A 23179-nucleotide genomic window follows, 5' to 3' on the forward strand; every position below is an offset into this window, starting at 1 on the left:
CACACAGGAACTACCAGCCCTGGTAGATGGGAGAGCTCCTGGTTAATCTCTCATCACTGCTGGTGTTACCTTCAGACAGCATGCCGATGGCCTCGTCAGTCTGCTGGCTGTCAGTGGTGGAGATCTTCTTGGAATCATGGATGTTGCTTTGGTAGTTCACTGGTGAGGGATAGGCATTTTCCCCCGCAGTTGATGAGGACATAGATTCCCAGGGTATTTCTCTCTTTCGCCATTTCAGGTCCACTCTCCATCCTGTCCAGCCATAGAAAGCTAATGTGAAGAGAAAGCCCTGCATGGGATTAAGAACCCCCTAGGAAAGAGAAGTGCATCAGGAGTTACACCAGAAAGGAAGGCTTCATCCTCAACTCTAGCAAAATGATTTGCAAGTATTAAAAACTTCCCTTTCACTGAATGATTGCTGACTTTAAAATACACTATTCGCACTCAAATAAAAATTTAGCCACTGCAGACACAAACAAATAAGAGGAAAATACCATGACCTGTTTTCCAAAATGCTGAGGCCATTAACAGTAAGCAGTAAGCACAAAATGATTTTCTAGCATGAAGTTTAGCCAGTCAATCCTTTGGTGTGTTTTTAACTTTCCCCACAAACTCTGGACTTTTTTATTCCCAAAAGCATGTGTATTTTTCATTACAAGCCAAGTCAAATATATGAGAGGGGACACTAGCATAGACAGTCAAGCTTTTAAAAATAGCAGGAATTGATCTGCCTGGAATTGCTTTAGATTCCTGAGCCAGTGAAAATGTCCATCAAAGAGGGATGGAAAAATCGGAGAGGCACTGAAAAAGAAAATCCCAAGTGATCGCCAAAAAATTTGTCTCTGTTCCCAGTGCCATGAGAGGCTTAACAAATTAATGGCTTTAGATGCTTCTATTTTTCTCATAGGGAAAGAAGGGAATTATTTTTACAGCCATTTTAAAGCAGAGGTCAGTCCCCAGACTTGACCTCTTGCTCTCCAGGTGAGCAAGAGCAAGGTCTCTGTCACACGAATGTGTTCACTCCTTGTCAGAGGAGGAGGAGGATGTTGTATCACATCAGTTGCATCACTTAATCCTTCAATACCAAACTGCTCAAATGCTTAATTACACAAATCATGCTCAGGCCTTACATCTATTTAACAACTCCAGAATAAATTCTCTAGGAAAATGAACCTGCACTGTCACCACTGAAAAATCCCTTGTCAAATATTCTGGTAGGAGAAAGAGGCTACAGTAAGAGATCAGCATCTCACAGCTATTTTTGGTTCCTTGTGTGAAAGATTTTTCACCTATTTGTTCTCAAATAATGATCCAAATTTCATGACATAAGATGCAATCCTTCTTTATAATAACAAAAAACCCCCCACCCTAGTTACAAACAGAGAATTTTCATGAAATGCCCATTTAATTGGGAAATCTTCAGGAACTGTGAGCTAAAACTTTGCAGCTTGCATTATGGCAGAGTTTAGCAAGGTGAGGATAGAAATCATTATAGTTATCTGTTGTGGATCTTAAAATGGTAGTAATCTCTCACAGAGAGAATGCATACTCCAGTAAAAAGTTGGCCTCTAGGATATTTTTGGCAAAATTTACATGTGAAAAGCCCTCCCATGGACTGTTCATTTCTTTCTCTTACTATCTGCTTTTCTTCCTAGATTTTCAGAGTGTTTATATCCTTCAAAATCATAAACCCCACACTATACAGGTGTTGTTCCACCAGTCTTACAACAGTGATTTCTAAGCCCAAGTAATGTCACAGCTGACCCACCATGATGATCCAGGTGATCAGTGCAGCACTTCTGATGTTTTTCAGGGGCATTTCATTGATGTCTGGCTGCATTTCGAGATAGAACAAAAGGGTCTCGTTGATGATGTTGGATGACCAGCTATGGCAGGAGCAAAGAAGAAAAGGACAGGTACATATGGATGTGCATGTAAAGTATATTTTATCTTCAAATTATAGAAAATTAAAATCACTCTAAAGACAGTAAGATTTTTTTAATCATAGAATCGTTAAGGGTAGAAAAGACCTCCAGTAGGATCAAGTCCAAGATGGTTGGATTTCTTGTTAAATCTCAATCTGAAGGGACCCGTAGGTCTATGAGATCACAACCAAGGACCAGACAACTACCTACTGTCCCAGGCCTAGACAATATAAATCAATATTAAAAAAAAATGATAATTTTAACTTGCTACATAACTGTAAATTGCAGAATAAAATAGAGATGAGAAGGAAGTGTGATCCATAATGGGAATATCTTGCATGCTGACTTCTTTTGCTTGTGCCTTAGAAGAGTTGTGCTCACAGACAAGGAACTCAAATATATAACACATCACATGTTGCTGTAAAAGGCTGCAGCATTTCTAGCTGGAGTTAGAATTTCAGGGTTGGATTAAAGACTAACAGAATGTCCATTAAAAAACACCAAAAAGCAACACAAAAGTTGACTTTTACATCCTTGAAAATGTAAACAATTATTTTTAATAAAGGTAATATCTGTTTCTAAATAAGGATGACAAAATCAAACCTCATTCATTGAAAGAAACTGAATATAAACTGTATATTCTACATTAAATAGAGATTGTAGCAAATGGCTGCAAGTTCCTTTGACATCTAAAGAGTGAGAGACGCATTTCTTTATAATTGTACTGTGGCTTCAGAAAAGAAACCATCAGCATTCGTGTCACTTTCTAAGGGGTTTTGTATTTGTCCTCTGCACAATTATATCTTTATCACAATGTAAAACCTCCTTCTCTCCCCTGCCAAATCTGTAGGCATCTCTTCTGTCCTGTTTTGCCCCAACCTGTTGTCTTAGACTAAAGCATTCCATATTTGACTGCTGGGATGGAAGGAAATCTTCCCTATGCTTCTGAGATGAGACTGCCTCAGTCTTTCCCTCCAGTAACCTTTGAGAAAGTTTTTACACTCCAGAGCTTGTGTTTTATTAGAGCAAAATCCTAAACCAGAGCTGTGATTTAATTTTTTTTATTAGGAAAGCCCAGAATGAGACAGAATGGAAATAAACAAATGTCCCCACAATGTCCATGGGAAATTTGCCTTTCCTTTCATGCTTTTTCCCAGATAATCAAGCTGGCCACCATCCCTTAAGTTGCAATGCACTTCTGTGGTGCCTCTGGGCTCTTTCTTTCCACAGCCCTGGGAGCTTGGCTGAATCTCTGCTCCTTATTATTTCAGCAATTTCCAGGAAGCCATGCTGCAGGATCCCTCACTGCTGTATCTCACTCCCTCCTCTGCTGGCTACCCCACCCTTCACATTGGAAACTTCACTTCCAAGCCAAGGGGACTGTTATTCCCCCCAAAAAGAAAACCATTTCCTTTCAGAGCACTCCAGGAGACAGCAGCCAAGAGAAGATAAAAAGAGGCAGCCTTTCTCCCTGCTCAGCCTGTTAAAGCAATGTAACATGCATTAATACACCTGTGTATAAAGAAGTTAAGTGGGATGTAGAGACTGCTAAGTTTGGCCTTCTCATTTCACTACTTCAGAACCATTTCTTGTTGTCCCATTCTTCTCCTCCCTATCTCTTTTCTGTCCTATGCCAAAGTACTAATTTCATGGGGAGAGATGAAATATTTTAAAAAAAAGAGAAATTATAAGAAATTTTGGACACAATCATATGGAGTTTTCCTTTCTGGCATTTCCTTATTTTCCAGTCAATATCCATGTGTTTTTCAGACACTTGAAAATGGCAGAGCACAGAGGTGGCTGCATTGTATGATCATGGTCAGAGCATGAAGCCAGACTTAGAAGCATTTTTATTGTAAGTCCTCAGTGATGTGTTGGGTGCCAAGAGGCTCTGAGAAATGTTGATTACAGAAAGCCATCTTCCAGCCCACAGAGCTGGGAGCCTGCTCTACCAGACAGCTTCAGTCAATGCCCAACCTATTGGGAATTTTTTGCTATTGTTTCTTGTTGCTTTTGCTTTTCTGTTGGTTAAACATTTTGTCATTTCCTCACAGCCTTGTGAGTGATTCAGCTCCTTTGTGAGCTGGTTTAGAACTGCTTCTTCCTTAGATACCTTCCCTTCCAAGCATAAAGACAAACAAATGAAGCAACACATCAGTCCTCACCCCTGTCCCTGACTCTCTCCCTCTGGGAAAAAGGCACTTTAAAATGAAATAATGCACCTCTTACCAAATAACAAATACCAGCATAATTTTGAAGAAGCGCATCTGGATCTCTGTCCCCAGACGTCTTTCATTCTCTGTGTAAATTCCTTGTCTCCCTTTCAGTAAGGAGGCAACTGAAAAGTATACAATTATGTTCATTAATATATGCACATCTTGTTAGTTTGGGCACAAAAATCCAGAAGATAGAGGCCTGAAAGAGGGAACAAAGGAATAGATGGATTTGTCTCCAGCAGCTGTTCAGAAGCTGGAAGGACCTTTTTCAAGGAATCTCACATATAGCCTAATACTTAGGAAAATAATTACACACAGCTGGCTTCCTAAAATGAAAGATACTCTCAATCCCACTGAAAATATGAAATAATATGATCAACATTATTCTATTTCATAGCAAAAGTTAGCATGTACCTTCTATATAATGTGTGACATAATTATATGCTTATCATGTGATGTTTGAATAGAATCTTCTATCCTATTATGCACATTGTTTTTCATTGTGTCATTTAAACAGCATTGGCTACACCTCTAAAACATGAAGATGGATTGCCAGCAAAAAAAATTATGCCCCATGCTGTTCATATATCACAAGGAATCTAAAAATGCAAAAACAAATATACAAAGAACAACTTATGGGAACAACATCTTAAAAGAACAACTGCTTCTTTGAAAATGAGTATGGCTGAGGGACAGAGAATGAATGGGATAAAGATTGAACTGAGAATACTTGATTTTCTCCAGCTTTTATATATAATTAATGTGTAGATGAATTCAGGTACTGCAAACATCCAGCAATGATCATATTGCAGGCAAAGAATGCATTGAATCTGTGGCATTTTTTTTCAGTCTCACTTCTTCCAGGCACTGGATCATAAATTGAACTGGAAGGTCAAGATCCCATCTGAATTGTGTACAATTCCCATCTGTTTCATAATCTCAGAAGTGACAAAATTCTGATCACATTTTATTACATTTTTTGCTCTAGGGCTGCCAAGAAGTTAAATCAACTCTCAGATCTCAGCAACTAGAATAAATTACATTCCAAAGTCAAGGTTGGTACCAAGTCTCCAGTAGATTTAAGCATCCAGGGTACATTGCCTCAAAAGCTTTAAATCAAGTAACGTGGAAATATGTTTGCCCACCTGCAGTTAGAGGTTTATAACAGAAGAGATTTTGTGTCACCAGAATTTGTCTCTAGGGCAAATTCCCCATCCAAACGGTGTCTTCACTTCCATAAGCAACTGCTTCCCACCCTCTTCTGGATCTTTATGATTTCACAAGGAGCTGTCACACATCACTGAGTACAAAGCCATGACTTCCTACAGTACTGTGTTGTTAAATAACACAGACTGATTGATGCTGGCCATTAGGAACATACCTGCTGATACTGTCCTCCTAAACAGGATTGGGTTGGCCACAAGCACTAGCAGGAGTGGGGCATAGGTTGTGATGTAATGTGGGATGGCATGTTCCAAGCCATTTTCACAGCTGAGAAGAAATCATTAAAAGATTATGCATTTTTTCCCCACAGCCCACTTTTCTGGCTATTCTATCCATGTCACTTTTAACTTAAAAAGAAAAAAATAAAAAGGAATGAAGCAAACAGATGCAAAAAATTTAATTTGTGGGCCTTTACCACCAGTTCACATAGGACATAAAGTTGATTTTAAGCATGCACTGTTAGTGGATTTTTCTCAAATTGAAAGGAAAGCTAAAACCAGGAGTGGGAGAAGGTTGTCTCACAGAAGCAGTATCACAGCATGCCCAAGTGCCTGGATTGCCTGGCATATTTCTTCAGGGCCCCCTGAAGCCCAGGCAGGTATTTCAAACATAATCACTGAAAATAATCATCCTTGGCAAAGACCAAAATGCTCAACTTTTGAGTGTCTGCCTCTAAAGCTGACCAAAAGACATTCAAGTGACCAGAGAGTGGTATGATTTCACAGTCTGTTTCCAGAGCCTGCTTACCTGGAGAGAGAGGGGTAGTAAAGCAGAGCAATCCCCTCCACGCAGAGCATCACTGCCAGGCCCCAGGTCATCATGTGGTACAGCACAATGGTACTGCAAGCACCAAACACCACAGGCACAGTTACAGACAGCAAACATCACACTTCCCACATGGCAAGGTAAAAATAGGACCCTCATAGAGAAAGAGTTTTACAGACAGGAAATTGTACAAAACAGCACTGGCAAGACATTAACCTAAGGAAAGCAGGTGGGTGGGGGCAGTCCTTCAGAAAAAGAATGAGCCAAAGCAGTTATTCAGGATTGCACATGGAAGTGCTGTCCCCTCCAGCCTGCAGGGTGGAGGGAACAAGACTTCTTCCCTGCCCTTATTGTTGAGAAGGAACCCCTGAATCTTTCATTTTTCCTGCAGAGAGCAAAGTAGCTGATTAAAATTTAAAAGGGAGATGAACAGTCAAATAAACCATTCTTTTGTGATTTGTAGAAAATGAAGTTTAACTTTCAGAGCTGGATACTGCTCCTGTCTTAGGGAGATTCAGATCTGTGTTTGTAGAAAGCCTTTGGTGTTTACTCTGATCTCAGAATCAAGCCCAAATACACATGTTTTTTTGGGTTAACAGGGAAGGAGGCAGGTCCCAGCTGTTTGACTGGAACTATGGGAGTTCAGACTGTTTTGGATAAACTTGATTTTGTAATGTTAACTCAAAAAGCCTCATTTTGGTTACACCTGCAGAAGAACCATATCCTTAGTATGTGATTGCTCTGTATCATCTGGGAGCAGAGTCACGTCATTCCACTTTTATCAGCAGCAACTGAAGGTTATTTTGATCTTCTAACAACCAACTCAGAAACTTTTTTTTCTGTCTGGCATTAAATCATGGCACTTTCCAAAGAGTTTTGCCTCTTCTGTCACAGGCTTTGCAGAAAAATATATGATAAATACATATTTTTCTTCTGAGGTGTTTTAAAAGTGTGATCAGAAGGGCAATAATGACCACACTCACTGAGAAATGGATAAAATAAAATATTAGAGAAAAAGAAAAAAACCTGAATTAACTGTATGAAATTAACTGCATGATGTTCAGCACTTTCCCCCTCCAAATTTTCATTTTCTGTATAACACTATTTTTTTGCTGCAAAAATCAATTTCAGATGCAGGGTAGGGACAAAAATAGTCATCTCATTGCCATAAAGTCTATAGACTACAATTTGCTCCATATTTTTCCAAAGGTTAAATGAATTCAGTTACATTTAAATAGAAGTTGGACATAAATCAGTATCTGAGCATTGCCCTGGCAATTTAAGCACTTAGAAATCCACACATCCCTATCATTACCTGGTAGCTATATGAGCATCAGATGGTTGTACAAGACTCACTTTTAGGCAGCTGCAAACAGAGACATACAGTGTGGGAGGGAAAAAAACAAATTCAGAGCTTTAACTCTGGTACCTCAGTCCAGCTGATCTTCTCACCACCAAGTAAGAATCAACAGCATAGCAAAACAACCACCAGAAGCCAGCACTATATAACAGCTGGATCCACATCTAGAGGGGAAAGAAGTGCCAGATGTCACAGCTGCTTCTCCAGTACCACTGGGGCAGAGAAGGGATTCAAACCTTTGGCTTGCTGATTTTTTCTAGAAATGTGTGTATTTTACAGATGAGATTATGAAGTATGAAATCTTACTCAGGGAGCAGCATTGTTGTAGCTTATGGGTCGAGTTGTAGGTAAATTGAACAGCATTTGCTTTCCCAGCTCATTTTCTGATTTAGAAAACCTGTCACTGGCCTCTCTCTTCTCAACCTGAATGTGGTAAGTGAAGCCCAAAGAAATTTATAGCGAGGATGCTTTAATTTTAGGTTAAAATTGCAGTTGTTTCTCAGTAGCTGAGGCATAAAAATATAACTGAGGTCAGTCATAACCACAGTGTGCCTATGCATTTGTGGGTTCTGCATGTGCTGGGTGTTTCCTCCATGTACAAGATGGTTATCAAGAAAAAATTCATTAATGAGAAAATCACTCATGCTCTGGAAGAATACGCCTACTGAACTCCCTGAGTGATTTCTTCAATAAAAATCCAAAGCAAACAGGTTCAAGTCAAGCCAAATTCCACAGCATTCTTGAGTTGACCCCATGCATTTTTCCCATGAGCTTATATAGGAATAGTGACCTTTCTTTGCCATTGTATATAAATTCCACATTTCTTCCCCATAGGAGCTGGCCCTTTGTAATAGTCTGGGAGTGTTTTAATGTTCATGCTATCTTTCCTCCAAGCTGTCTCCCAGTTCTTATCTGAATATCCTTTATCACAGCTCCATAGTAGCATCCTTTTACATCTGGAAATCAACATACTTGTTACTAAGCCAAACACTGATGAATTGACATCTAGCACTCCTTCCTCCAAAAGGCAAACCAAGCTGGGAAATATTTCCTTTCACCATGGATGTAGACCCTACCTCTAGTAATTTGTGGCATGAATTATTCAGTATTTAATTCAAACATCATGATATTTTCCTAGTGCACAGGAGGCAGAAAATAAAATCCCAGTCTTCCTTCTAATGCACTTTACCCATAGCACTCAGCATGTAAATTCACCATCACATGTACATATTTGCTGCAGTTGGAAAATGCACAATTTACTACCCAAACACACACATATACAAAAATAAACCACAGTTTTCAGAAAATCCAACACACACAAAACTGTCTCCAAAAATAATATAAGTCAGATGCACTTAAGCCCTAAAGCTTCATATATCTTACTTTTTAGCTTGCTGAAAGGGTACCCCTCTGCAAACCATTCAAGGGAGATGTCTAAAAGTTTCACAATTTGTATAGGCTTGTGGTTAAGAGAAACAGAACAATAGTACTAAAAGAAAAGTAAAATAGAATCGGAAACATTTTATTAACTCACACGAGAATACGTTAGGGGAAATGAGTGGAAGAAGGGTTATTTTTCATTCCAATATAGTTGAATCTAAATTTAAAATTACTCAAATTACAGAATTTTCCTGGAGCACAAGTAAGGGAAAATAAAAATTGTGGTAGACCGCTATGCTGCTCACCATCTAACCTGAAATTCAAATATAAAACAAACAGTCTGAATACAGTACCCTGTCATGTTTCAAAATACATTTCATGTGTTATGTGCCAGAAAGTGAAACTTGAGAAGGAATGGGTTTTGAGTAGGACATTCTTGCTACATGATATTGAGATTGTTGGTTCTTTCTCAACGAAAAAACAACAGCATTTGCATCTAATAAGCAAAACTTAAAGATGTGTGATAGAATTGAGAATTGATAGATGTATACAATTGACATTTGTGTCCGTGGCACAAAACTATCCTGTTTGAAGATGCTTTTATATAGGCATATAAAACACAGTGAGTTCACTTTGGCACATTGCTTTATTTTATAACTACTGGAGCTGAAGAATTTTCTTTACATGCAACCTACTCCCTTCTACATTGTAAACTTTGAATTGCAAAGCTAATACTGCTACTGCTCATGAATTAATTCATTGGGGATGCCATATGCCTATTGCATCTGGGTAAAGTGATGACCTGTCTTACTTGTCATTGTCAATGTTTTGGTAAAAAATGTGACCTTTATTCTTGTACAGTAAGCTCAAATTCTATTTCCCAGCCTTTTGATTATACAATTTAGAACTGAGTTTCAATGTGTACTTTTGGAATGCATTTATATTTTCTTATTCTTGCATTTTAATTCAGAAGATACTTAATTAGGCTTGGCCAGATGCAGTCATTGAGATGCAGCCCAGCAATCTGAGCTGAAAGAGCTGAAATCCCACATGGCAGGGACAGACCTTCTGCCAGCAGATTTGTGGCTATATTTCTCCCGCTGTCCCTCTGTGCCTAAAACCCACACACTCATGCCACAAAAGCTAATTTGAGCTACCCAAGTTGCTGGTTTCAGGAGGACCCTGCTGCACCACACAGGCTGCAGATTCTGATAGAGAAGACGGACAGAAAACCTCATGCTGCCAGTGCAGCTGGGGCATTGGTGATGCTGTGCCAGCACAAACCCAAACTGGTTCACAGCCCTTTTGGGGTTGCTTATATCCTTTTGGTTCCACGCCCCTGACTTTGGCATACTTCACTCCCCTGGCACTCCTGTGAGGAGTGAACACCACAGAACTCGTGGGATCAGTCTGACCCAGCTGCCCTACATCCCTGCCCACCTACAGCACCATCAGCACCCTGCCTGCTCGCAGAGGGAGGCATGAATACACTTGCAGGGGTGTGGCAGAGGCTGAAACCATCATATCCAGGCTCTGACTCACAGCCACATTTCCTTTTGGACACAGCAGTTTTCCTTTCAGATTCCCCCTGTGGAGGGACTCTAAATTGGGAGCAGAAGAAAGGGGGGACGATCTCGGTACCTACCGCGCTCCCCACGCAGAAAGCGGAAGGCCACACGTCCGTCCCGTTCACCACAGAAATGTTAGCTATGAAGCCTGGGAAGCCCAGCCATACACTTGACCTGAAGATCATACCTAAAGAAAAAAAATGCATTAATGCTTTGAATCTGCTGGTGTGATTTGAGTCACATGCCTTTCCCTGGCACATATTTCACATCGCAGCCAAGATTTTGTGCGTCTACAGGAAGGCGACGGCTGCAGAGGAGCACAGCAGGGACAAGTGTGCTATTTAAATGTCAGTGTGATCATTCAGGGAAAGTAGCCCCAAGAGCTGGAAGCTGCTGGGACTTAAAAGTTACATAGATTAGGATCTCACTTGGAGATACTGTCACATGCTTCCCTAACATAAACTGGGTAGCATTTAAGAGAAACACTAAATAACTGTTTACCAGCATAAATTCATACACTAATATTCTCTTCTCTATAAAACCCCCCACCGCAGAAAAAGAGTTATTTTTCATTTTTTCTGCCTTCATTTTAAAAGCAGCCCTTTTCCTCTGTCACAGGACTAAGAAAAAGCAGCGCTTCTGAATTAGGTAACAACAATGCTGTTTTAAAAATTGAACTTAGAGTTTGTGAGTGAGCTTTTCTAGGTTTGCTTGAAATAAAGCACCAACAGGAAGCAGAACAAAATTACCAGGTTTCCCACCAAGAATAAACTGTATTAGACTCACCCACTGAAGTGAGTCTAATACAAAACCAACGATGGATAACTGGTTTGAGTTTGCCAGTGAAAGAGGAAGAGAGAAAAATAACTTTGTCTATTGTTGGCTTCATCTGACTGAAAGGACCTTTTCCAGATGCATGCACATATGTTTTTTCCATATCTCTTTATTTATTTCCTTTATAATTGGTTAAGTATTGGTCCTTATTAGGTACTGTGAGATAACCTGGCTGGGTGTGAGAGGGGAAGAGAAATGAAACACAAAGACACACAGACACACAGATACACAGACTCACTGCTGGGAGCTGTGTGACAAAACACCACTACTTCTCTTACCTAATGTGAAGGGGGAAAATGCTGCTGTAGAAACAAACTTGTATTTTCTTAACACATATCATGACAATTTATACCCAATTTGACAGTAAATGACTGATGTGAAAAATTACCAAATGACTGATGGGACAGCTCAACACATACTAGTTTTATTTTGACTCATGCACCCTGTTTTAGCCTCCACTGGTTTATTCCTCCAGACTATCCACCAGGGTCTGGGCAGCAGGTTGCCCTTGATAAGGTAGCTTTACTCACATTTCAAAAGCCTGTGTCCAGCATGATCTGTGTGCAGCTGCAAGTCAAACTCATTTTCTGTCAATGTGATGTGCCCAGAGAAGCAGCTGGCACATAAGCAAGAGGCACATTTGGTCCACAAGGATTTGAGGGCATAGAGAACAGTGGTTTTCAAATGCAGTCCTATGGATTGGCTAAATGTTTGATGTCAGGTTTATTTTCCAATGTACAGCCTCACCTCCACTTTTATGCCTTATTCTGAGAAGCAGCTGCCATTCTAGATTTGAGTTTGTTTTAAAGCAGAGATTTTGGTGTAGATTTGCCAGGAACTTTCACTTCCACAGTATAACTATTAAACAAGAACCTTCTCCCCAAGGACCCATAATTTCCTGATCTCACTTAGTCCAAATCTTCCTGTGAACATAAACTGCACGCTTCCCTCAAAAATCTCTGCTGTCCACTCACCAGCTTCTGAGGTCTGTGGCACCTCAGAGCAGAAAGAACCTGTTACAGCAATGGCAAGGACATCAAGCTGGCACATACCTAAGCCTCCGAGGATGTCACAAATGGAGATAAGGAGAAGGATGGTGGAGGAGGAGGAGGCTTTGGGCATCTTCCGTGGGCTCTGTCCCTTCTTTGGCAGGAGTTGCAGGATGGTCAATAGCAAGCTGATGGAGGCACTGCCAATGCAGACTCCACAGAAGACTTCAGGCTGGAAGTTCATCACCAGCTGTGTAGCTGCATCCCGGTTTGGGCAGCAGTAGGTTTCTAACCTTGGAGAAGCCATGAAATGTCCGACTGGTGGAGGGGCCCCACGAGCAGAAGAAAATGCTGCCGCTTCCCCAAGGCAGCATTCACTTTTTCTTCACCCTCCCCATTAGTCCTCGGTGGTGAGAATCACGCGATTGATGGATCATGTGCTGCTGCTGCTGCTGCTGCTGGAAGTAAATCCCCTAGAGCTGCCTTTCTCAGCCTCTCCTAGCAAGGAGATCAGATCCGAACAAGAAACCACAGTGTAATCTGAAACATGCCCCATGCTCGCTCAGAGCCATTGGCAGCAGCTCACTCACATATTTCTGCTTGCACAGTGTGTGATACAGGAAGACTTAAACTCGTCAGAGCATTGAAGATGGTTTAAAATAAATAAGGATGCAGATACCAAAGTGGAAGCATTACATTTTAATTGTGTTACTCTTTAGCCCCATCCCACACAGCACCCTTAAATTACCTCAAATTAGTTGAAAAGATGAGTCCAGACACAAGCAGTCCCAGTCTTTACAGGGAAGAGCAGGGATATAAACCCACACCCTAACCCAAATCTCAGTTTTAGTGATCCAACCCACCCATCTATGTAAATAAAATCAGAAACATGATACCCTATCACTGTAGAAAGAGATTACACTCGGGAAGAAAATATTAATCTCAACCTATTTAAATTGCAAGCACAAAAAAATCCTCTCTTTAGTCAGTACTGTCTGCATTAGATCAGCTTGACAGGGAAAATTCCAGGACTTAGGATTTCTCAATAACATATTTCTCTGTCTCTCTCTCTATTTTTTTTTTATTTGGTAAGGATTTAATATGAAAACAGGAACTTGACCTGCAATATTTGTTTTTCCTTTATAAGCTTGACAATATCTTTTATAACAGGGGTCCTGCTAGATACAGCAGCAAATAAATACAACCATAAACACAAAAAGTAATTATTCTCTTTAAACTAAGTTTCAAACTCCCTGTATCGGCCCTCACCCTTCCAGAAAATTTGTTAATAGGGACACATTCAGGAAACACAGGAGGGAACATTGCCAAAAGACTCAAAGTCATCAGCATGTTAAATAACACAGTCATGGATTTTATAATTAGTCCCTATAAGAACAAATTACCTAGCCTTTTTTTTTTCTCCCCAGTGATCTGGCTTATTTTTTTGGCAGAAATTATGAGGGGCTAGTGAATGACAGTGGAATGTTTTGTGTGCAGTGTTTATGAACACAGTGAGTTTGCCCTCAGCAGGGAAACCAGCTGCAGCCCTGGGTGAAATGGTATCTGCTGCATACATCGGCCAAGACACCTCATACACTCGATCCCAGCAAAAGAACAAACTCCACCAAGCTCGTCAGCCTGCTGGTGGGGGCTGTGCAGCCTCCCAGGGCTGGACAGTGGTGGCAGGGCTGTGGTGGCAGGGCTGAGGGGGCAGCTGGAGCCCAAGCTGCCAGGCCTGATGTGTGTCCACCCATCCTGCTGCCGCGGGAGTCCCGGAGCTCTGCAGAGCCAGACTCCTACATGTGGATGGCCATACAGCAACAAGGTGTCTGGGCTCCTGCTGCAGTCAGCTGAGATCTTAGGCAGCCAAGCTTATGGTCTAGACTTTGTCTAGAGAGCTGTTCAGATCTTTTGAAAATAAATGCACAGGGTGAGCTGAGGAGGCTCCAGTGACCATAATGTGAATTTAGGCATACATGTCATCAAAGGCTCTGAAACACAGGCAGTTGAGCTGAATGTTTTGCCAAGTGTTTTTGATGCTTTCCAGCAGCTAAAGAGATTTCCCTGCTTCTTGGATGAGAACAGGTGAGTGAGCTGAATGTTGCAATCCTACAATTTGTTGCTACCATGTATAAAAAAACATACTGGGGACAGAAAGGTTGCAAAATCAGATTTTTCTGCTCCAGAAATATAAACTCATGCTGAGATTGTCAAGATAAGGCTCTGCCATCAGTACAAGTCTGGGACTCCTCAGATTTTATTCCACCTCTGCTAGAGCAGTAGTGCATGGTTGCCACATTTCTGTCAAGACACTGCATTGAATCATACCTGGCTACTAAAGAATTAAGGAATTCTGGTCCACAGAGACAGATTATTATTTAAAATTAAGCCATTGTATGCTACATCCACAACTCAAAGACATATAAATGAAAAAAAGTTTGCTCTAATTTGAAGGAAAATTTATATTGTTTGGCTTGTACTTAGAAGAGCAAAACTTTGAAATAAAATGCTTAATAGAAGACTTTCATTCTATCAGTTTCTAAAATTGCTCCCTTCGCTATTTCTGTAGCCATTTTCTTTCTTTCAAAAATTTGAAAAGCATGTCAAATCATTATCCTGATTGTTTGTTCTGGCTTACTGATAGGAATGTTTTGTGTATTTTGCTTTTTCTGCTTATTGTTTGTTTTCATTGATCTTGACTGTGATCTACTCTGCCAGCGTGGATTTACCATTTTATTATTATAACTTCTCTCTCCCTTTTTTTCAGCCACTTTGAAAGTACTTTCATTCCTCAATTGTACTCCTATACTCTGGAGAGTAACTTTTTATATGTCCCTTCTTTTCTTGCCACAGTTTTGCCAGCTGTGCCCTCTCCTTTTATTGCTTTACTCCTCTGAGAGGAGCATTGGTTTTTAACCTCTTCTCCTGGGTTCCTTCTCTCTTATAATTTCTCAGGACTTGATTTCACAGTTTCTTCAGAGGGAGTATGTGGTTTTTAATGGAAGCAAACACACGACCTGTAGCACACCAAATGCAAAAAGAAAAATTAAGTGACCCTTAAATGCACTGATACTTACCATGATAGAAGTAGAGGTGTCTAAAATATGCCAACATTTGAAGCTGAGTGGGAGATGCATCTACCAAACTAATGAGCCATGCAACACCTCAGCTGGTAAGAGCTAGCTAGTCTCTGGTTCTCATTGCTGGGCTCAAAGTATAGAGAGTTAGAACAGTCAAAGAAATTCAAAGCTGGTTTGGCAGTCTTATACTCAGGATTAATTTGGCTTCTTGTGATTATGAAAATAAGAGGATAAAAGCTGGGGACAAAGGCAAAGGAGGCAGAAAAGTAGTGAAACAAATAAGAGAATATTTATTTTGTCTTGTTAAGGACATTTATTTAGTATTCTACAAAACTTACATCATTCTACATGTCCTAATTCCCTGCTCTCTGAAGTTATTGACACAATTCCCACTTCTGCCAGTGTACAAGAAAGGCAGACATGGTATGTCTCATTTCTGCACCAAGACAGGATCTCAACTAAGCAAATGATGTAGCTTGGAGACAACCATTAGCACACATACAAGAAACACTGAAAAAAAACCTCCTCCTGGCATTGCAAACAGCAATCAATCACACTCACAACATAAATACAACATTGCACAACACTGCATAACACTGGAAATTCCAGTCACGATTTTGGACATTGGCAACAGTGTGCTTAAGGATGAGAACAATACTGTGTCCCTTTGGAAACAGCTATGTGCTCCATACTTTTAGAAATACCTACTCACTCTCTTCTTGGACCCAGAACACAATGTTTCATCCCAGTCTGTGACCAACTTTAAGATGAAACACTGGCTTGCCTGCTTCTAAGGGAAAAAAACGGGTTTACAAAAATATGACAGGCATGCACTTCTGTTGTTAAGGAGTGTGGGTATGGCTCATGTTTGAGTGTGCAGCTGCACATACTTTAATCGCTGTTTTAATTAAGTCTGGGACTACAGCACTGGTTTACAAAGGAAAAGGAAATTTGTGGATACAGAGACAGAGGATAGTTTGGTTTTGTTTATGTGTACAGTTCAATGCATCACTGCCTGACAGGTCCCAGTGAAGATCTTAGCTACCTCACAAATGTAAAAACTGTACTTTGTAAAAGTTCAGGATCTCATAGTCTTTTACACATTACCTGACATAACACTTCCCAACTGAAGAAAGCTAGGTCTGTCTTCAAGCTCAATGGATGCAGTTATGATCTCTGCAACAGATCCTGCAAAATGTTCCTTAAACAAATCTTCCACATGCTTTAGCACCATTCTTTATTTTATCTACCCAGACCTCCTGCAATTAGATTTAATTTGGAAAAAACAGTGAGACATGTTCGGCCCATAATTAGCTGTACTAGTTTTTAAAAGATAATTTAAAACATTTAACTTAATGCATAACTGAAATGAATGGAGAAATTCACACTCCATTCTTGCTATCTCTAGTTTTCTGTAAAATTAGGGATCTTGGAACAATAGTGATACTCAATGTGTAACATTTTATAACAGATTGTAACAGCTACTGCCTCCATTAATAACTACTGAAAGAAAAACAGAGGAATCACTTTCCTTCCCTCTGTCTTTAAATACAATTATAGAATTGTAAAATAATAATTTACTTTTAAGAATGGTGAATATTAATTTCAAAGGCTGAGGATAAATGTATCTCATTTGCATAAAGGTAATAATATTTGAGTTCTTTTCTCAAAGAATAAAAAACATAAATATATTAAATGAGTGTGCACTTGAGCATCTAAATAACTGTGTGTATTTGACTGATGCAATCAAGTTACTTGTATTTTTTTGACTTACCACATACCTTCTCCAGGGAAATGTTACCTTATCTGACTTTTGCGAAGAAACATACACAAATTAATTTTTTAAACTGTGTCTCTAATGTATTTAAATTAGCAAAAAAGATTTATACAGATGAAGTACAAAATAACTGAGTAGAAAAACGTGTCCGTAAAACTGAACAGAACTATTTTTGCTTAGAGATTAGAAGAAAAAAAAATCCCCAATTCTCTAGGCCAATGCTGAGAATATTACAGTCTTTGAACTTGCATTGAGATGGATTTTTGTGGCCAGCCTCATTTCTCAACAAATTCCACCCTTAGTAATTGTCACCATTACACTATTTCACAGAACCAAAAGATATCCCAGTTTTAGAACGTGTAATAAGGAGACTTTGTCCCACATCTATGCACACTACAAGACACAGTTTGAATAGGAACTGATTGATGAAGAAGACTGTGAAAAGAAAGAATATTATCTCTCATACACTGAAAATTGGATAGTAATGTTTGCAGGCATGTACCCCGACTTACAGAAGTTGAATGTCTATCCTGTCCTCAGTGTCTTCCAAATAAAGAATAATTTCCCTCAGGAGAAATTAGGTAGGACACACTTATGTCCTTGATACAATTGCTAGATGGTTGGATCTTGTTAGATTACATCTGCCACCACCCAGTAGTTATATTTTCAAAGCCCATTAGCACAAAAAACTTCTCTTATAAAACCTGTGTCCTCAGACCAGTCTATGTAATCTAGTCAAAATATACTTCAGCACTAACTTCTCTACTCTTACAGTGCAAGAACTCTCCAAAGCTCTGTTGAATTGCAAAAGAACTCAGTGTACCATAGCCAATTAGATGGTTCTTGCTGGACACTGTGAGCAAGTGTAACTGAAGGGAAATCAGACAAAATGTACAGTCCAGGTCCAGACCACAGACACCAGTCAATGTTCCTATTGGAAACCCCATGAGCATCACTGGGTTTTTTAAGTCTGCAGTGGTTGCATGACCAGCAGTCAGACCTGCAGCATCCTGGAAACGGGTGAAGGAAAGTTTCAACCTTTGATTCCACAAATTGTTGTCTTGAAGTCTCTGAAATGAGCATATAGCCAAAAAACCCAGCTTAGCTTGCTCAGAGAATCCAGAGGAAACGCAGTAATAGCAGCAGGAACACTGTAGAGCAGAAAGGATTTGTGATCCACTCTTTTGACTTTTCTACTCTTTAGAATTAAAGACCACTACTTCATTGTCAGAGGTGGACTTCACAGTCCAGGGTGGAAGAAGTAAGAGCATCCAATGTAGGTTACTGGATATACATTTAAGTGAGCAATATAGCTACATCATACTTTCATATTACAGCTTGGCTACACCAGCTACTTCTATTAGTCACCTTCCTGTGAGCACAATTCCAAGAAATTGATTGGTTCTAAAACAGCTTCAGAAAAGCAGTGTTCTGAGAATAATCCTCTGTGTACCTTTCATACTCCACAAATTCAGACCTTCAAAAGAAATTAAATTTCGAGGTTCTGACAGGATCTATGTTAAAAAAGAGGATGGGCAATATACCGCCGCCCAAAAGCTGTTTCCTCAGAACTTAATTAACAATGTTCCATTGCCATGAGTTTGCTTTGCACAAAATTCAGGCTAAGGAAACAGTACCTGCCACAGCTTCATCCTTTCTAAGCCAAACACCAGCCAGGGAAAGCTAATCTAAATGTTGCACTTTTTCTCATGTGTCTGACTCAGGATTCCCTCAAATATCCTATCAACTGCTAACAGTTCTGTTTGCAGAACTGAGAGGAGACCACACCTATGCCTTTAGCAAAAAGGGGCATAGCAGTCTGGGAGGAAGTGGCATGCATAGAAAGAACTTCTGCCCCCTAGACTCCTGGGCATGCCCAAACCAGCCTTACATCATCCTTAATATCACCACATTCATGCAATATCCTGCATCTGCCACTGCTGGACCACAGCCTCTTGAGCTCACCTGATGCTTTAGGGCAAACTCCTATGGCACTGCAACAAAAAAAGAACAGGTACTTCATGCCTTATGCATGCTCAGATGGACTCTCACAAGGTTCTACATCCTATGACCTTCACCTGGACATGGTACATGTTCTGTGTAATCAAGCTAAGGGTAGAAAGGTCAGTTGTAATGCAGAAACTGTGTCTGTTTATAGAAAGCACTGAGAGATTTATTTATACATGGCTGATAGGCAGAAAAAGGTCTGTTTGGGGCTAGCTAGCAAATGAAGACAAAGTCCAAGTGAAAAATTCAGATTACAAGGCTTTTGTCTGCTCTCATGCATATTCCAGCCTCTTGCTATTTATCTTACCTTCTAAAAGCCTTTGGAGCTTTCATTCTCTCCACAAAGAGTATTTGAAATCCTCCCTTTGCATTTTCCATTACCATCTTGGCTCCACTGACCATCTTCAGCAAATACAGAATTTAAATATAACATGCTGTGATATCAGAGTTTAAAGGCATTAAAGACTCTTCCTAGCCTCTGAGACTATCCCTCACATACTTAAAATGGGTCAGTGTTTTATAGTACATGAGAGTAAGTGGCACAGTACAGTTTGTACAGAGAATGTTATCATGTAACACGTGTTATCAAAGAAGATGGACCATGAAAAGCACTCCCTAATGTACCATGATCAGAAACTTGGTAGCAAGAATAAATATTACAAACGATGCTTCACTGAAATGATGAAATTTCATGAAGCAAAAAAAAATTCCCAGGTTAATGAAGCTGCAATGTACATACATATGATCAAATGCAGCTATATAATGTATATATGCACATGCTGCTGGACTCTCTTCCACAACTAAAAAAGCCTTAGGGCCTCACAGTAATGGTCCCTGGCCCACATCATCCCCCAGACTGTGTCCAAGTTCTGCCTAGTCAGCTTGCCGACAATGAAACAGTATGGACTGTCACATACTGGTATTTCAGCCTCTGTGCTCTCACTCTGCTCCTTAGTTTCTCTGTAAAGTGGTATTCAGAGATGTAATATGATTTGATTAAGGGCTGTAATGTAGGAACTGGAAAGGGAACAGATACACTGATACTACAGAGTCTATGGCCCAAGGCAGGACTTAACTTGTGCCTGAACTTGACTACAAGCTGAAAACTACATCTCCAGGGAAAACTGGTTACCTATTCACCTCCTCTTGCTAGGTGAATGCTATCTTCTGACTCTGTAACCAAATGAGAAATTGCCCTTTTCTTCGATTTTCAATCTTTTTATCATGCAGCGTTGTGAAAATTATAAATCCTTAAGAAGGCTATGGATTATAGGAGTCTGTGTTAGACTCATCTCCCTTTTCTTGTCTACAGGTCAAATAGGTCTCAAGATATGAATCAAGAATATTATCTGTAGCAAATTGTCATATTTTTTTCTCTTGGCCATTCACAGCCTCAGTTCTCAACCTTCTTCCACAGTTCATGTTGTCACCTTCAGAAAATTGCTCTGAGGTACAAAGCTTATGTGTTGTGAGAATAAGAGAAAATTGAACAAAGTTTGAATCCAAATCATTATGGGATACAGAAATATCTGAGCATCATCTGAACTGGTATTCTTGCATGAATTTCAGCTTTATAGAAAGCTTTAGATAAAGAACACAGATTTTATTTTAATTGTAAAGAAATAAAGAGTTCATCAAGCATTTGAGTTATATATATCTGAAAGGTTGAGAACATCTAAGGTTTTCTCCAGCACTAATTATGTTCTGATGAAGCCTTACTTGCAATACAGGAGAAACAAGACACACTTGGGAAAGGTTTTTAAGGTGCCTAAATCAGAGACATCCTGCTGGAACTTAACAACATGGTATTTTTCATTCTGGGAAAATGGGTAATTTGTTGGAATCAAAGTGTTTTGCAGAAGAGCATGATTATGCTGAATCCATCAGAAGCAGCATGGCAGGTTCCCAGATATTCCAGGATGTCTGTCGGGCTGCTACTCAACCTGTTTCTCCAGGTTCTCAGGACTTTCAGACTCCACAACAGACTGTCAGCAGCCTGACAAACCTTGAACTACTTGATCAAAAAATCCATCCACTTCTGTTGCAGGAACTTCTTATCACTATTTCAGTTGTTTTGGTCTTTGTGATGATAATTTTCAAAGACATTATAGCTGGAAACAGGAAAGAGCTGCAAGCCACTGTGCAATTAGAAAGCTACAGCCTAACCACTATTACTGAAATGTGGTGAATATGAATTGCATGACTGGAGGGCTGCCATCAGTGGCTGTAAACTCAGAAGGGACAGGCAATGAAGAGGTAGTACATATTACAAAGAAATCATTTACAGTGAGGATGGTGAGGCACTGGAACAGGTTGCCCAGAGAAGCTGTGGATGCCCCGTCATTGGAAGGGTTCAAGACTGGCTTAGATGGGGCTTTAAACAACTTAACCTAGTGAAAAATGTCCCTGCCCACAGGGCATTGGATTAAATAATCTTTTAAGGTCTCTTCCAACCATTCCATGATCCTATATATCTCTCAGAATATGTACCATGGATTGGCTTTTCTCTTTTGGCATCTGAACTCAAATTGTCAATGTACCATGCATGCTCCAGGGCATCAGCCTTTGATTTTGTATGGCTGAGGCAGAGGCACTTTGTCTCTTCACCAGCCTGTTGATGTTTGGTGGTTAGCTCCGGAAGGGCTGGTAACAAAGTGGGAGGTTGTAAAGGCTTACCTCACCTCAGTTCTTTACTCTGGAGCTAGGGGTCAGGAGCCTCTACATCTCTCAAATTTCTTGGCTTCTGGGAAAAAAAAAAAAAAAGAAGTCCTCCTGACATTGCAATGTCCAGCACAAGGAATGGCCTCAGGACTGAGAGTAAACCATCCTATTCTAGAGCCAACATACAGGTATCCTGTGCAATTCACTGCAAGGTGCCATGCCTTAAGGAAAAGATAGGTTTTGTACAGCCACAAAGGTGAAACAGGCTGTGCCTTATCATACTGTGCCTGTTCAAATAAAATCCTGCCACAAAGTAATTTATTCACAGTTTTCCTAATCTCAGTGACTAAATAAGGAACAGAGAGTTTTAATATGTGCAACAGAGAGAATGGAGGTTGAATAAATTCTGAGAACAAAATTTCACTTGAAATTGTTAATTAAGCTTCAAGTACCAAAGTAGGATGACATGAAGTACTATGGGAGGAGACTGGTTTACTGCAGAAAGCTTTTGTTTCTCAGGGCAGGGACACACAATCTGGGGATGTGGGAACCATCTCTTAATACAAGTGTGATAACTCCTTTTGCACAGCAGGAGAAAGCTCTGGGGTAACTTTTGTGTATCACAGTGAAGTATCTTCGATACATGTATCTTTGGCACAGATTTCTACACTAAGGCACCCTTTTCATACTTTGCTGGTAATAGCTGCATCATTCTCTATCCTCAGTGTGAAAAAGTGGTCTGTTACTTTCTTTGATATAATTATGGCACCCTGATGCATCTTGCATTTCTACCTTCTATTGGTAACATCTGTGTGCTCAGAAAACATTTGGCAAGAGAAAAAGCTGAGGATTTGGTCACTGAGGATTTTGCTAGACAAATACAGTTATCATTGGTTCCCTTATCATACAGATGAAAAGTAATATTTTAGAATTCATTCAATAAATCCTTAATTTTTATGACTATTTGAAACCTTATGAAAGCTGTCAGGAGCTGCAGAAATTCAAGTAATAAAATTATCACAATATTTTAAGTAAAGTACAAATCTCCAGCTGAGTTCTGAATAAGCTTCAGATTTCACAGAGAGGGAGGATATAAAAGAAATTGACAAAAATTTGACCAATATGACAAAAACTTTTTTCTTTATTGCTTTGGCTGGTCAAACATATGTATGAAGAACTTCACTTTATGGTCTCTTAGTTATATTGATAACATCAAAGAATAAAAGGCAAAAAAGGTGTCATTCAAGGTAAGGAAATCTGATTTCTCAACTGTCAGCTACAAACAGAGGATCTGCTTGTCAACTTTGTCAGACTATCAGGTTCTAAGCAAGCATTAGCTAGAAACAACTTCTTTACTGACATCTCTCTTAACCAGGACTATGAAATCTTTCGT

General features: G+C 39.8%; 1 protein-coding gene across 1 annotated transcript; it reads right to left on the reverse strand.

Moving 5' to 3' along the window:
* Positions 1 to 12740, reverse strand: GPR143 (G protein-coupled receptor 143). Its single transcript, XM_009089643.4, has 8 exons — positions 12325 to 12740; positions 10516 to 10625; positions 7560 to 7654; positions 6113 to 6205; positions 5523 to 5632; positions 4155 to 4263; positions 1769 to 1886; positions 1 to 310 (listed from the first exon to the last, which is right to left on the reverse strand). Exons 1-8 carry the CDS (start codon positions 12566 to 12568, stop codon positions 11 to 13), a joined length of 1179 nt encoding a protein of 392 aa, XP_009087891.2. The 5' UTR covers positions 12569 to 12740; the 3' UTR covers positions 1 to 10.
* Between the last annotated feature and the right edge of the window lie 10439 nt (positions 12741 to 23179).

The sequence above is a fragment of the Serinus canaria genome, chromosome 1 (genome assembly GCF_022539315.1).
Source record: "Serinus canaria isolate serCan28SL12 chromosome 1, serCan2020, whole genome shotgun sequence".
NCBI lineage: Eukaryota > Metazoa > Chordata > Aves > Passeriformes > Fringillidae > Serinus > Serinus canaria.